The 15,027-nt window shown below is 31.3% G+C and overlaps 1 protein-coding gene across 1 annotated transcript in view; it reads right to left on the reverse strand.

Annotated features, from left to right (window-relative positions):
- Positions 1-318: 318 nt before the first annotated feature.
- Positions 319-15,027, reverse strand: part of LOC130451080 (Kv channel-interacting protein 1-like) — a 108,779-nt gene continuing 94,070 nt past the window's right edge. Inside the window, exons 5-7 of the mRNA XM_056789877.1 lie at positions 10,776-10,846; positions 1,711-1,923; positions 319-461 (exon numbers count right to left, since the gene is read on the reverse strand). Of these exons, the coding sequence (XP_056645855.1) occupies positions 351-461; positions 1,711-1,923; positions 10,776-10,846 (395 nt within the window). The 3' untranslated portion in view covers positions 319-350. The remainder of the gene's footprint in view (positions 462-1,710; positions 1,924-10,775; positions 10,847-15,027) is intronic.

Genomic DNA, 15,027 nt, shown 5'->3' on the forward strand with positions numbered 1-15,027 from the left:
TGATCAGGGAGTAATCGAAATACGTATACAACCTCATACAATATTAAATTTATTTGTTGTAGTTTCTACTAAAAGATAGTACATGTCTCTTTCTTGGAATTAAATAAAGCAAATATGAAATATCCCATACAGTCAGAATCCATACCTATTCAGTAAATATTTGATATTGTATAATGACGTACAAAATTTGAAAGAAAAAACACCGAACTTTGGAAATAGAAAAAGTACCTAATACTTTAAAGTTTCAATCTTACATTTGTTCCTAATTATTGAATATTATCATATATAATTTACAAAAATTAATTTATATTGGTTCCAAGTAAATAATAGAATGATCAAAGTTTTAAAAATCACAATACAGTGTCCAATGTTTCAAGAGATCTAAGAAAATTTTCGTCCCTGGAACACCACTGTATTAATTCGTCTATCGTTATGACTCCATCTTTGTTGGTGTCAATCATCTGCAAATTTAACTGCAATTAGTGCACAAACACTCGAGAGGAAAATTGGAGAAAGCATCTGAGCTAACTGCAAAGCGGTCATTTCATTAACATGCGGATTGTGTGATATTCAAAGCGTTTGTAATTGGGACTAACGTTCTTTCTAAAATGCATCTTTCCGTAAATATTACATCACTCAATAAGTCGTGTGACTGACCCACAGATGGCGCTGCCATTCTCAAATCCATATGACGTTCATGACGTACAAACTTTCAAAAGTCTACGTGTCAATTTCATAAAATTTCGATTAGTCGGTAAAAGTAACCGCCATTTAAGTGAAGCTACTCTTTTTTTTAATTTCAAAACAACTTCGTGTTAATTTATCAATGCTTCTTGATAAAAAAAATACTCTACACGATCAGTAATGGCTTTAAAAGTGTTATCCGGACTCTGTTCCATCGAAAAGAACCATTTGTCATTTATTTGCTGAATTTAAACGTGATCGTGCAGACACCGATTATGGTGAACGTTCTGGTTAGATGGTAACTCCAGAAAACATCAAAAAGGTCAGAAATTTGTAATATCTAATCGTAAATTGAAATTGTGTGAGATAGTTGAGGCTGTAAAACTGTATAAGAAAACAGTGTGTTTACAATTATGCATGAACATTTGACAATAAGAAAGCTTTTTTCAAAGTGGGTGCCGCGTTTACACACAGTCGATCAAAAACAACAACGTGTTGATGATTCAGAGCAATTTTTGACCATGTTAACACGTGATAAATCAGATTTTTTGCATCGATATGTGATAATGGAATATTGTTTATCTCCAAAAGGGGTTGTTGGATCCTTTGAATACAAAAATCAAGGAAAAACAACCTTATATGTTGTGGAAAAAAACAACTGTTTAACCAAGACAATACACCGATTCCCATTGAATGAATTTCACTTCGGATTGTTTTCTCATCAACCTTATAGTTCAGATCTGGCCTTCAGTGACTACTGACGATTCACTGATCTCAAAAAATGCTTTCCGGTAAGAAATTCAGTTTAAATGAAGAAGAAATTGTTGAAATTGAAGTCTATTTAGAGGTAAAAAACAAATTCTTCTACAAGCACGGTATCAAGAAGTTAGATAACCGTTGGAATGATTGTATTGCTCTTTGAGGAAATTACATCAAAGAATAAAATCGATTTTTGGAAAAAAGTGTGTTTTTCTCAGTTAGTTACACGACTTATTATGTGATATGTTATACTGAAAATCCACTTACATTAAAAATTTTTTCTACATGTTCTTTGGCGGAAGAATCTTCTACAGCAGGTTGCGTTGCCCTACCTAACATTTCATATATACTGGATACTACGTCAACCATTTCATTTTTACTGATGAGACCGTCTCCGTTCAGATCGTATAAATTGAATACCCACTGAATTTTTTCATTGACGCTGCCTCTGGAAACTTTAGACAGTATGTTGAGAAAATCCTGGAAGAAAATACAACAACGCTTATTAAATGATACTAAATCAGAAAGTATGAGCTCAACCAATAATATAATTCAATCCAGCGACACGTGTAAAATTATTTGTAAACGATTAACAGCACAGTAATATCAAATATGATGCACACATACATTTTAAAAGAAATTTTATTACTCAGCCTACTTTTCCTGAACCTCGATGCACTGAAGTAAAAATCCTTAAGACTGTTACCTCCACGGCTACAATGAACTCATCGTCAGAGGAAGCTAAGTTTTTGAGTTCTGTAAGATGTGTTGTTTAGATGAAAACTTATGCGTCTCAAAAAACTGATCCCAACAACCAAATTTCTCAAACTCGTTCAATATATTGGGTTTAGATTGATCTCTAGTCTCTTATATTTTGATTCAGGATATTCGCATATAGTTTTGTTTTTCTCCGGCAACCATTTTGCACAACCAAATGTTGGTCACACTGTTTAATGAAATACCTAGGGCTTCTAGTAATTTTCACGGTTAATCTTATATTGTGCCCAATTATATTCTGTATTTTGCTGGGTTTTCAGGCGTTGATGCAGGTTTTAGACAAACATAGACTTGTTCGACGACTATTAACTACAGCAGCCATTTTGAAATTTTGAACAATTATTAGAATGCTTTTCCTTCCAGCAAGAACTCCAAATCTGGACATGAGCGCGTAGCGTTTCGGTTTGTATTCAAATTTTTGTTTAAAATATACATTAGGGAAATTACAGCGTAACGTAGGTGGACGGTTGGTAGCACTGATTCATGTTTGACAGTTGACTTTGGAGATATTATTTGAATTTAAAAATTTGCTTAAGTCAGCCATTTTAATGTGAGGTTTTTCCAAAAAATTTCTTTATTTATTTGTTTATTTTGTCCATATACTTTGCATAAAAGTTCATTATAATTTATTGAAAATAATATCTTAAAATTGAAATAACCTCACATATGACAGAATAATCATCGTCCAGTCAGTTGTCAAAATGAAACTGTTATTCAGGAGTACCAACCCACTACAGAAAATTACCAAAAATCGTTTAAGAATTAAGTCCTTTCTAGCTCGATTGCGTGCGAAATTAACGTTGTACCAATACCGGAACAAAGGAATATAATTTTGGCACACGGAAGATACCTTCACTCAATTATAAACCCTTTGAATCTATAGTTAATTATGAAAATATTCATACCTTAGAATTGAATCGAAGTTTTTACAAAGAAACTTTTTCCTCGAGACAATCCTTATTGTTTTATTTTAATAACTTTTTAAGCGTCATTGTATTTATGACATTTGTAACATAATAATTTCAATAACGGAAGAGATGAAATGATTTGAATTGAACCTCGTAATCTATAAATTCTTTGTTTATTGATTCATACAGAGAATTTAGGGAAATTGCTTTAGACAATACCCTCAAGACAACCCGTGATTGTATATTTATACACAGTTTACCCCGACAATCAACTACCATTTATTACTGAATTCCCTAGTTAATAATTCTTGGTCCTTATTAAATAATAATTGTATATTGATATAAATGTATTTAGGCTAGTCAATGAGGATAGAGATGAATTAATTTTTTATTCTAACGTATAGTCCGAAATGAACACTACTGAGATTTTGATTATTTTATAGTTTCAAGAAATATATATTATTGATACTGATACCGATGTTTCGGATTTCTCCTCATGTTATGGAATAAGGATTGTTTCAGATCCTAACGGCTAAGGATGAGAATAAGGATAAGGGAAGTCCGCCGTCGTAATCGTGAAATCAATCTGCTTGCAAAATGTTCCTGAAGACATTGACGAACAGCAATAGCAGTATGGCAAGTTGCTCCGTCCTGCTGGAAAAATTGGTCTCGAAATATCAAATTACGTGCACGATAGAATTGACGAAAGACAGGCATAAAGCGTGTTAGAAATTGTATGTACTTCTGTCTGAAAACTAAACATTTGTCAAAAATTCAGGATTTTTGTATTGTAACGCAACAATTCTGGCGCAGTATTTCCAATGATGTAATTGCTTACATACGAGAATTTACCTAACTCCCTCATAATTCTTTGCTAGGAAGCTATTTTAAGCTAAGATGCAGCCCTGTCTTTGTTTGGCTGGCTTTCTAATTGCTTAAAACTTGCTAAAAAACACGTTCATGGTTATTGTTGTTGTTAACTGTCCTGGGACGCCCCAAGCTTCCTTTTCGTTGACACAATACATTACACGTATTTCCTTTTCAATAACTTTCAAAATCATGGAGAACGAAGTTCTTGATATGAAATAATGTCAAAAAGTTAAATATCTAATTGAAAGAGGAAAAATAATATTTAAATATTTCATTGAAAATCGTAAAAATTTCTAACTACATAAGAAAACGATTCTCATTGGTTTTAAGTTGTGACGTCATAGGTTTAATGAAAACATTTAGCAGTTGTCTGCTTGATGATGACGAGGTTATCGTTGCCGGCAACGTAGTTTGGGCTGTTATAATACAGTTTATATACATATATCTTACGTATAAATAAAATATTTTTCTATATATATGAAATAAAGTGAATAAATAAATCTTTTATAGGTTAAGTTCTTACATTATTACATAACTACGTTGAATACTGAAAGCATAATAAGCCTAATTACTATAAAATATTGAAATAAGTTAAATTCGAATCTTACTTACATTAAAATGATCCTGACAAGAAAAATAATTACATCTCGTAGGATTGCAAAACGACTAATACTTTCAAACTATTTTTGTTGTATTCACGAATTTCTTGTCATCACAAAAACAACTTTATCAGATATTTTAATCGGGGTGTTTTTACATCCTGGTACAAAACATGATACCGAGTAAATAACTGTCATATTTACTTTGAATCATATGTTCTGTGATTATTTTATACCTGTGACGTCACGAAATATGGCGGCCTTATTGAAATGTTTGAACTACCTACAAAATTTTTGAATTTTTTTCTCTATGAATAATGATCAAAGAATTGAGAGAAGTTAAATAATGTTCTGCCAAAAACACTTTGTTCTCTGTATTTAATACCATTTAATAATTAGACAGCGCGCACAAACAGATTCAGATTCAGTACGATTTATTTCGGGCTATACTATTTATTATTATTATTAAAGCTATTCAGGTATAACGTCGGTTTGAGTCGCAAGCCACGTAACTTCGTTTTTTTCTCTTATATCAACATTTTTATACCATTAGACAGATAATTTATGAACTTATCTAACCAAAAATCAAAAAAAAATCTGTTACAATTTAAAAGTATGAAGAGGACCTCGCAACTCGAGACCGCAATTTTGTTTAAAGCTAACCGCATTCCGTTTAAATTATTTCAATTGTTTTTCTTCAATTAATTTTTCGAAATTTGATATCTGACCACTATTTCAATCATTAAAATAAACAGGTTGAATCTTCATTAAATTTTTTTGTTTCTACTGTAAAATTTGGTTCTACAAAGTTCTTTGCGACCCAAGCCAACGATATCTGATATATAAGTGTGTCTCATTAACAATGTCTGTCTCAAATATTTACTTTAAATGTATAGATGATCATGCAAAAACAAAGCTTTCAACAAACTCTTGGTGAAACCATTTTTTGAGGTTAAAGAAAATGATGGCAGTGCGCTTTTAATTTGCGCATTTCTTCAATGTTTCCAGTCATAATTTCTTCTTGTCTGCACAGTGCTCTATTCCTCTCGGGATTTATACTCTTGTCCTTATTAACATAATTTTTTATATCAGCGTGAAAAATTCTGTGCCCTAAATATTTCTAATATTGAAATTCAACATTTATTATAGCTGGCCTAAAAAACCAACACCCTTCGTCAGATCCACAGGTGTAAAGTTAAACTCTGACCTTATTATAGTTTGAAGCCCAACACGGTTTTGAGCTATCTGGAATAATTAATTAGAACTTGTGTTATGTTCTGTTGTGGCACTAAACATTTTGAAGGCAAAGGGTCGTTTCAAGCTGGGATCAATAGGGTAAGTCTGAATTTTTTATTTGGACCGGATTTTAAGACAAAAAAGTTGAAATGATAAGAGGGTTCTATTATGGAAATGATCGTGTTCAGCATGGAATATTAAAAACGTGAGAAAATACTTAATGATAAGTTCTACTATGAGTTTTACGTAATTCACATTTATTATCCATCAGGACTACCGAATTACAAATATGAAAGGAAGAACTTGATGACAAAAAAAATGTCTGTTGTACAATATTTCTTGTCGTGGCTCAAACAGTCGATGAAATTATTCTACATAAGGGCTTAAAACATATAATAAATACCCGTATAAATTTATTCAATTTCTTGTTTCTTAGACCTTTTGATATGTTTATGTTTCCAAATGTTCTTGATTTTAGGTCACTCCTGTTTTAAAATTAGTTGTTTTTATAGTTTTTAAAAGGAAGATAAGATCAAAATATTATGATAACGACTTAAAGACAAGTCGAAACGTCAAATTTTATCTTTCTTCCAAAAACTATTAAAAAAAATTAATTTTAAACAAAAGAGACCTAAAATCAAGAACATTTAGATGCATTAATACCCGTTTATACAGTACAGTACAGTTATAGGAAGCCTTCTTTGATTTTGAATTTGAAAATGATACTTGCGTAGCCTTTGCAGACGGTACTACTATACTAACATTCGGATATAGTCATGAAAAAGCCAGAAAATTTATATGTATAAGTAAATAGATAGAAAAATAAACGAGAACAAATCTATGGACGTGAATTCCACCAAAAGAGCTCAAAAACTAAATGAAAAACCAATTTCACATCTGCACGCTGCGTGTACACAATTTATACTTTATAAGCATATACTCAAATCCATCTGGTTGAATCGTATTCATCTATGGAGCTGAACTAGTTGAACTAGATTATTATTCAAAGATTTCGTCATCATCGACCACGACTTCATCATCATATCAATGTGGATATAGCGAGAAGACTCCAGAGGAATAAATCTTTTGAGTTGGTCGAGTAAGACCTTAGTTAGTTACAGAGTAGTAATTTAGTTTGCAAATTAATCTTAGTTTAGATTATATCACTACTTACTAACTTAAATATATGTTGAACGCATCCTGTATATTTAGTTTTTAGAAATGGATGCATAAATACCACGTCTGTTTCAATCATAAAAGAATCAGATAAAAGAATGTTCTAAATACATTAGATTTTATTGAATTATTAAGACGGGATTGTTAGCGTTTGTCGTTTATGTGAAGGGATTGTTTGTTTTATGAAATTATCATTTTTTTATTTTTGAATTTATTATTAACAAGATCGGATAGAGATATACATATCGTGGGAGCATTTAATGAATTTTATTCGATCCTATACAACGAATGCCATAAAAAATATATTGTAATGAAAAGCCAGTTAATAAAAACAGATTAAACGAACATAAATATACCAGAAATCCATTTCAACAGTACTAGACAATCTAACACACAGAATATTAGTAACATTTATCACAATCTGAATATTTGTATAATCGCACAATGTCCTGAATAACGATTATTACCAACAGATAAATAAAAAAAATATAAAAGAAATAATTGAATCAAAATATCTGTTCATCTTCATCTCGGAACCCTTTATGCCCTTTCCAGCGCTAGAATATTGAGATTTCAGTTTTAATTCTTCTTTTATCCATTTTTTCACTCTTTCCGATCCTTCGCTGTATTATTTTCTCTTGTCTTCCTCCTTCCTGTACTACTTGATGGCAAAGTTTCCTTTGGTCTACCTTTTCCTCCTTTCTTATATCTTTTTGCAAGATGCAACCCTGTCTTTGCTTGGCTGGCTTTCGAATTGCTTACAACTCTCTCAAAAACACGTTCATGGTTATTGTTGTTGTTAACTGTCCTGGGATGCCCCAAGCTTCCTTTTCGTTGAGACAATACATTATACGTATTGGACAATTTAAATGGTCAATCACTTGAAGGTATACAATACTGAAACCGCCAATATTTGGGTTCTAAATAAATGTATTTGTTCATAGACAAATAGTTGTCAGATTTGTCAAATTTAAACTAAAACATCCTGTGCATCTTTTGTATCAATACATTTTCTGAATATTTATTTCTTATTGTTTGGATTAATTTGAATTCGTCCAAATTTATTTCATGTAGAATCAATATTTTTCAATAAAATTTGCGTTCCGAGGTTAAATTAACTAATTCTAAGTGGTAGAAGCCGAAGAGGGTGACATGCTATGGTTATTACGTTCAATGTCGTTATATTGATTCCTTCTATTAATAGCGAGGAACTTAGCACATCTCATCACTCATCATTTCCACTTTTGTTTTCAGTACCGACACTCAGCATCAATCTTCATGCACAGTGATTCTGTCAAGTCAACATCATTTTTAACAAAACGAATAATTGAGTGGAATCCTGAACAATTATATAATTTCTCTAAAATGCCAAGGGCGTTGAGCTGTTCGTAACATTTTGTCAATAAAATATTTCTTCGCTCTATACGTGTATATATATATATATATATATATATATATATATATATATATATATATATGAGTCAAGCTTCTTTTTTTATCGACAAACATCAAATTTATTTATGTGTTTGAAAACAACAAAATTTTTTATTAGCCATTAATTTTGGAATTTCTAAGTTTATATTTCTAGAAAACTGTTAATAATCATGACAAATATTTTTTTAAAAGCTCCATACATATTGTCAGTGGCGCTACACGTCATGCAACTGGGGTACGGATTGGCAGTGGAAGTTCCCAGATGATTTACGGCGATTGAAATGTCAAGACGCTTTGAAAATTGAGCCAGTTGTGATTGGAGGTTCACTCTACGTCAAATATGATATGATATCGTTTCTATAGTGTAGTTTGATTTTATGGTATGTTTTCACTAGGCTCTACATGGATACAAACCCCCATGAATGATGAGCAGTTTCACATTTCTCCAGTTTCACCGTTCTGATGTTCATCACTTCATCACTTCATCGATCACATCCTTACAGGAAACGAAACTCGCCCACAAGGAAAAAAGTAATTATAAAGGGGTGATGCCCTGGATCACCAACGACAAAGAGATCTAAAGTTTCTCCTTCTGTGGGTGAATTTATGGCAAGCTTATGCTGGAATGCAAGTAGCTAGACCGTCAATGCGGTTAGTTATTGTGCTAGTACACAAAATATCTTTATGGTGTTACTAGAAGTCTCCAAAATTATTCAAGATATATTTGTTATATTTGAAAAGATTGAACAAACTCTACCATAAAGTCTACTTCTATTTGAGATTGTAGGAATTAGGTTATTTATTTCGATTATTTTTCTCAAAAGTTTGCTTTAAATTTTCTGCATGTTTCGAAATATTGGGTTTTTGAATAATCACCTTGTATAATTGTGTAGTGAAAAGATTCTGCACCAAAGAATGTACATGTTTCTCCTCTTGATTACTGCACAGAGAAACAACGTGACCAGAAATCCAATCAGTTTCTAATTAGGTCTTTTTCTAAACTTTTACCGCTCAAATCGTTGAAAATTACTAACTGAATTTCGCAGGTGTATTATAAAGTTCAAAAAATGAAGTATATAAAATATTTACATATAACAATGATTTTTTTTTCACTATTCGCAACATTCTGGAGAAAATCCCGATTTTCTGGAAAGCTTGTAAAACAGAGAAATAGCGAACAACCGTGTTTTACTTACTTGACCGTCATCTCACGTTCGAGCGGTCATTATCAGCTTTTGTAATACCGAGCGCTGCTTCCAAATGTTACATTACCACAATCAAAAAGGTACAAATGGATGCTTGAAGCTAATATTAATATAAAATAAATGGCCCATCAGCTCTTTGACTAAATATAGAGAGGTATCGACACTATTAGTATTTTAAATCTGTCTCTTTCTCGTTTCTGTATCTTATGAGATGTATCAGATTATATTCGTTGGAAACGGTGCAATTGAATCAGATTGTTAACAAGACTATGTCAGAATTAAGTACATTACATCTCCGTTCCAAAAATGATTTGTTTCCTCTGTAGGATTTGTCCAGCTCCAATTTGACATCAATGACATTTTCGTCTAGTTTATGGTTATCTACACTTGCAAAGGTTTTTGTTTTGGCTAGAGCAGTATTTGTATTAAGTTTCAAGCTAGAGCATAGTTATTATTTCCACTTTTTGTGTAGTACTTAGTACTAAGAAACAGAGAAAGTGAACAAAAACAAATCTAGTAGTACAAAAGATGTAAACAAGTGTTCAAATTTGGACTATTGACTCACAAGTCAACAAGAGATTTCTTGTACAGGCCATTCCGGGCCATTCTATTACTCATTACCTAATGAGAGAGGCACTTTTCGACGCCCTGATAAACTATTTTACCCACTACTTTTACTATCATTCGTTGATGTTCTTTATATTTTTCAAATTGTACCATTTCTCAAATTTTTGGTAGGACGTATCTACTTCTTGATTTTTTATGTATTAAACAACCCACTGCAACATTTGTAGACGCTCTTTTTTTCAAATGGCATGTCTGATTCGCTATCCGAAGACAGATAATACTTCAAGACCTGCTTCCATATTAACAATACTTCTAACATCATTTGATTCCACATTAATATTTTCATTGTAATTGAGGATTCTATTGAATATTATGAAAGCGCCTATAGGTTAGAAACGTTGAGATTAAAATTATTTTTTGTGAATTTTTAATCTCATATCAAGATTATCGTTTATCACCCGTGTTACCGTTAGTTCGCCCTTATTTCGAAAGTGGTTAACACGAGTTTGTACGGAAATAAATACTATGTAAACATGCAGAAACCAAATGTCTGAATTTACCTCAAAACTTATTTTTCCTGTTTGCTTCTGTTTCATTGTGTTAAACACGTAGTGTGCATAATTCGTTGCATCTGAAAAAAAAAGAATATTTTTTAAACGGTAGTTTATCTGCAATAGAGTTTCTGAAGCCAGAACAAGCTACCCTCTTTTATATTCTGGTGAAGCGTTGCAGCTATAATTTTACGAACCGATAGAACAGTCGACTATTGGATTTAGTTAAATTAAAAATGCAGTATCATGATTTGAGTGATATTAATTATTAAACGTTAAAATAGCATATAATTTTTTAATCAATCGCAATTAAAATTTTCATATTTGAAACATAATATATTTTCCTACGACCACTTATGAAAATAATAGATTGCACACTCAGTTTTGCCTAACAAAGTACTTATTTCACACATGTACTGAAAAATAACAAAACATATATGTATTGAATGCTTCTTTTTCTTATGTCATATATGGTCTCGAACGATAAAGGGAATAGAGAATACAATATGAATCTGGCTGGGTGCCGAAAAGCAAAAGGCCAAATTTAAGAAGACCAAAGAAGTAGATAATAAGAGCTTATATTAGTGTTTACTATAAAAATTGAGAGTTTGTTGTGATTTGTGTTTCAAATAAAATGTCTGCAACGTTAAAATTAAGAGTTATTACTATCGCTGGGTAATATAAAATAATTTAAGGGATTTCTTATTTAAAAAATACATTATTGTGAAGAATTTTTAACGTGGTCGTAGGAAAAATAGTGTACGAAACTTGTTGGAAAGTGTATTTCGCCCTCGTTACGTTTAAAACAATATTTAGTGCGAAATTTATCACTCGTTATCTAATACAATATTTTAAATTTCTTTAATTTCTCATTTCTTAGACCTTTTGATATATTAATGCATCTAAATGTTCTTGATTTTATAATATTTTATCGCTATTTAGAAAAAATCAATTATATCGTCTGCTTAGAATCAAAAGTCACTGAGTGTAGTTTTTCCAAATTCTAGAAAAAGTCATTGCGTATTATCATTATCATTTTATATAGGAAATCACCAAATAAATATAATTATAATATTTATTTACTACATGAGAATTCTCATCAAAAGTAAAATTCATCGTAGTCACTTGATGAAACAGATTGCGACGAAGCCAAAGATAATGAAGAATCTGTAAGCAACTCTACATTTGATATACGAAAAGTTATGCAGCAAAAAAGAAAAAAGGTTTTTTTTTGGATTAAAATGAATATAAAAAGAGGTCGATTATAATGATATTGGGTGTGGGATTCACGCATCCAACGAGGATTGTTACGTGACCAGTATCTACAATTATGCCGAAGTACTATTCCATTAATACTTATCGCAAAACATAACTTTACTTGAAAAATTTTGATCCTGAGGTCTGCAAACTCTTCAAGTCTATCAAAATCGTCATCTGACAATTCTTGAACCAACGTTATCTACTTTGTATGGATGGAATTTATTATCACGGGAAATTTTCATTATGAATGTTTACGAAATATCAAGTTCCCTGGATATTTGTCTAGTACTCAAGTGTGTAGAACACAAACATCTAAAGATTTGTTTTCAGTTGATGCAGTTTTTCTGCGTCCGTTACTGACATGAGATCTTGTTATGGGATTTCGGTTAGGATATAAATTATTAAAGATTTCACACGTTTCTTGTTAACTTTTACGCCTATCACTATTATTATTTTTCAGAAAAACGATCCATTGTGACTTCCAATAAACTTTAACGATAATAATTTATTGAAACGTCAAATTTGTTATTGTAGCAGTCATAATCACCTAAATGTATTATTTTAATTAACTGTATAAGTAAATAATTTGCTGCCTTATAATAAATTACTGCTGGTTATTTTGAAAGCTATAAAGCGACCCTATACTCGTTCCAATTTAATTCGGACCCTAAACGTTCAGTTCCCAAAGAAGTAATAAAGTTGACATATTGATAAACGTAAGAACAAGTGCTGCTATGAACATTGACTTGTTGCATGAAGAAAGATGTATTATACTTAAAATATGAATGGACCATCGATTTCTATAATGAATATTTAATTTGATATTTGCCTCACATTTTCAAATCGTGCCCATATTTCAACGTTTTCACTGGAGAAAATACGGAATTATTACTTTTGTGTTATCAGTGAAGCAGATAAAGACAGACATAAAAAATATCAAAATATCGATTCATATAGCATTGCCATGAGTTTTATTAAAAGGTGGGATACTTAAAAATAATTTTTTCTCAGCTCTATTCCTTAATGCAGAGTTAGTTTCGGAAACAATTATTTATTTTTTACCCTTAAATCATGTTTTTAAGTTTTTTTCAAACTATAAAATTGATCATTTTATGGGGACCTGGTAAGGATAATGCTATGAATATTTGGGAAATAATTGTCTTATGCCCTCAATGAGCGTGTAAAATTTGAAATTGATCCGAAATTATATAGTACAGGCGAATTAGGCGATTTTGAACTGAAACCTTGAATTAAATTGGGCGGTTTTTATTTTGTAGATTCTGAGAGGTTTCGGGATACTGATTATATCTAGCAGCTCACAACAAAATTAAGGGCGTGGATTTTAGAAATTTTGGGACTTAAAAACATTTTGAAACGCGAATAACTCGACTGCTGTAACAAAAAATGTAGAGTACAAAATTTTCTACAAAAAAGTGTCCTAGTTAATCGTTACTATCCTCAAAATTTTCACCTAAAAATAGGTTTATACACTCAAAAATATTTTGAAACGGGAATAACTCCAAAACTACGAGGAATTCGAAAAAAGTGCCTGAGCAAAGAATGTACAGCACAAAATTCTCTACAGATTGGTCCCTAAATATTTTCCTCAAAATTTTCACTGTAAAATGGATTTATTTACGCAAAAACATTTTTAATTGCGTAGAACTCGAGAACTGAGGATTTCGACACAAACTGCCGGACAAAAAATGTTGAGTACAACATTCTGTACAAAAAAGGTTTCAATAATTTCTTAACCTCAAAGTTTCCATTATAAAATGGATTTGAACGCCCAAAAATATTTTGAATCTCAAATAACTCGAAAAGTACGTAGAATTCGAAAAAAAAGTCTGTGAATATTGAAGTTAGTGTTCATGATCGCGTTTTTTAGAAGTTAGTTCTTTTGAAACCAAGAAACAGTTTTTTTGAATTTCTACTAGTTTTCGAGTTATTCGCGCTTCAAATTTTTTTTGAGTAACAAGTCCCAAAATTTTGAAAACTCGTCTCAGTAATTTTATTATGAGTTGTTAGGCTTGTTCAGTAATCAAAAACCTCTGAGAATCTAGAAAATCAGAAAAGCCCAATCTAATTTCGGTTTCATTTCTATTTTACCTGTACTATTGAGTTTGCCGAAAATTGAGCGCAAGGAGATTCTGTTATGTGTTACCCTAATGACCTGGCAAATATTAATGGTGTCATAAATAATCGGTATCAATGTTCACTTTCTTCATCGAATAATGGGTTTCAACCTAATATTCAGCAAGTTCTTAGTGAACTTGGTCTTAGTTGCAGCTTGTCGCACCACATTTTCAACATCTCCTTCGGATATCAAGTTTTTCTCACGCAATAATTGCGTTATGGATATAAATAAATAGTAATCTGACGGTGCAAGATCGGGAATAAATACTGGATGTGGCAGGAGCTCAATAACACCAAGTTAGATCTTTTCGCAGTATGTGGTTCAGCGAAGTCTGTCTGTCAGTATGCAAATTCAAAGCTTTAGAGAAGAGGCCTGTAATCATCTTTTTTCCTAGATATTTAGGTATTTTGTTGAATAAAAAATGTTTATCTACGACTGTTGTATAATGTACCCACTATATACGTATATAATTATAGTCATCAACCACTGCTGTCAGATGCTTTTTTGATTTAGATTTAGTTATATTATTTTGCTATAAAAAATCAGTTTTCATAATTTTATCATGAAAACACTACTAAATATTTTAAATTTAGTTCTGTACACATCAAAAAAATTGAAAAAGTGAATTTTCCTTGACCAGATTCGGAACCGGAACCTCCATTTTAAAGGCATGGAACATTAACACTGTCAGCTGTCAACTTCATAAATGTGTTTGACGTATATCTATCAACATTATTATGTGTTTAAATTTTAATATTTCATGTAAAATTACGTTTAAAAAACAACTAAAATGGATATAGAAAATGAAAGTGCTTAATCAAATTTATTACCGGAAAAATCAAGGAATGTTTTTGAATGGCAACT

The sequence above is a fragment of the Diorhabda sublineata genome, chromosome X, assembly GCF_026230105.1.
Source record: "Diorhabda sublineata isolate icDioSubl1.1 chromosome X, icDioSubl1.1, whole genome shotgun sequence".
Taxonomy (NCBI): Eukaryota; Metazoa; Arthropoda; class Insecta; order Coleoptera; family Chrysomelidae; genus Diorhabda; species Diorhabda sublineata.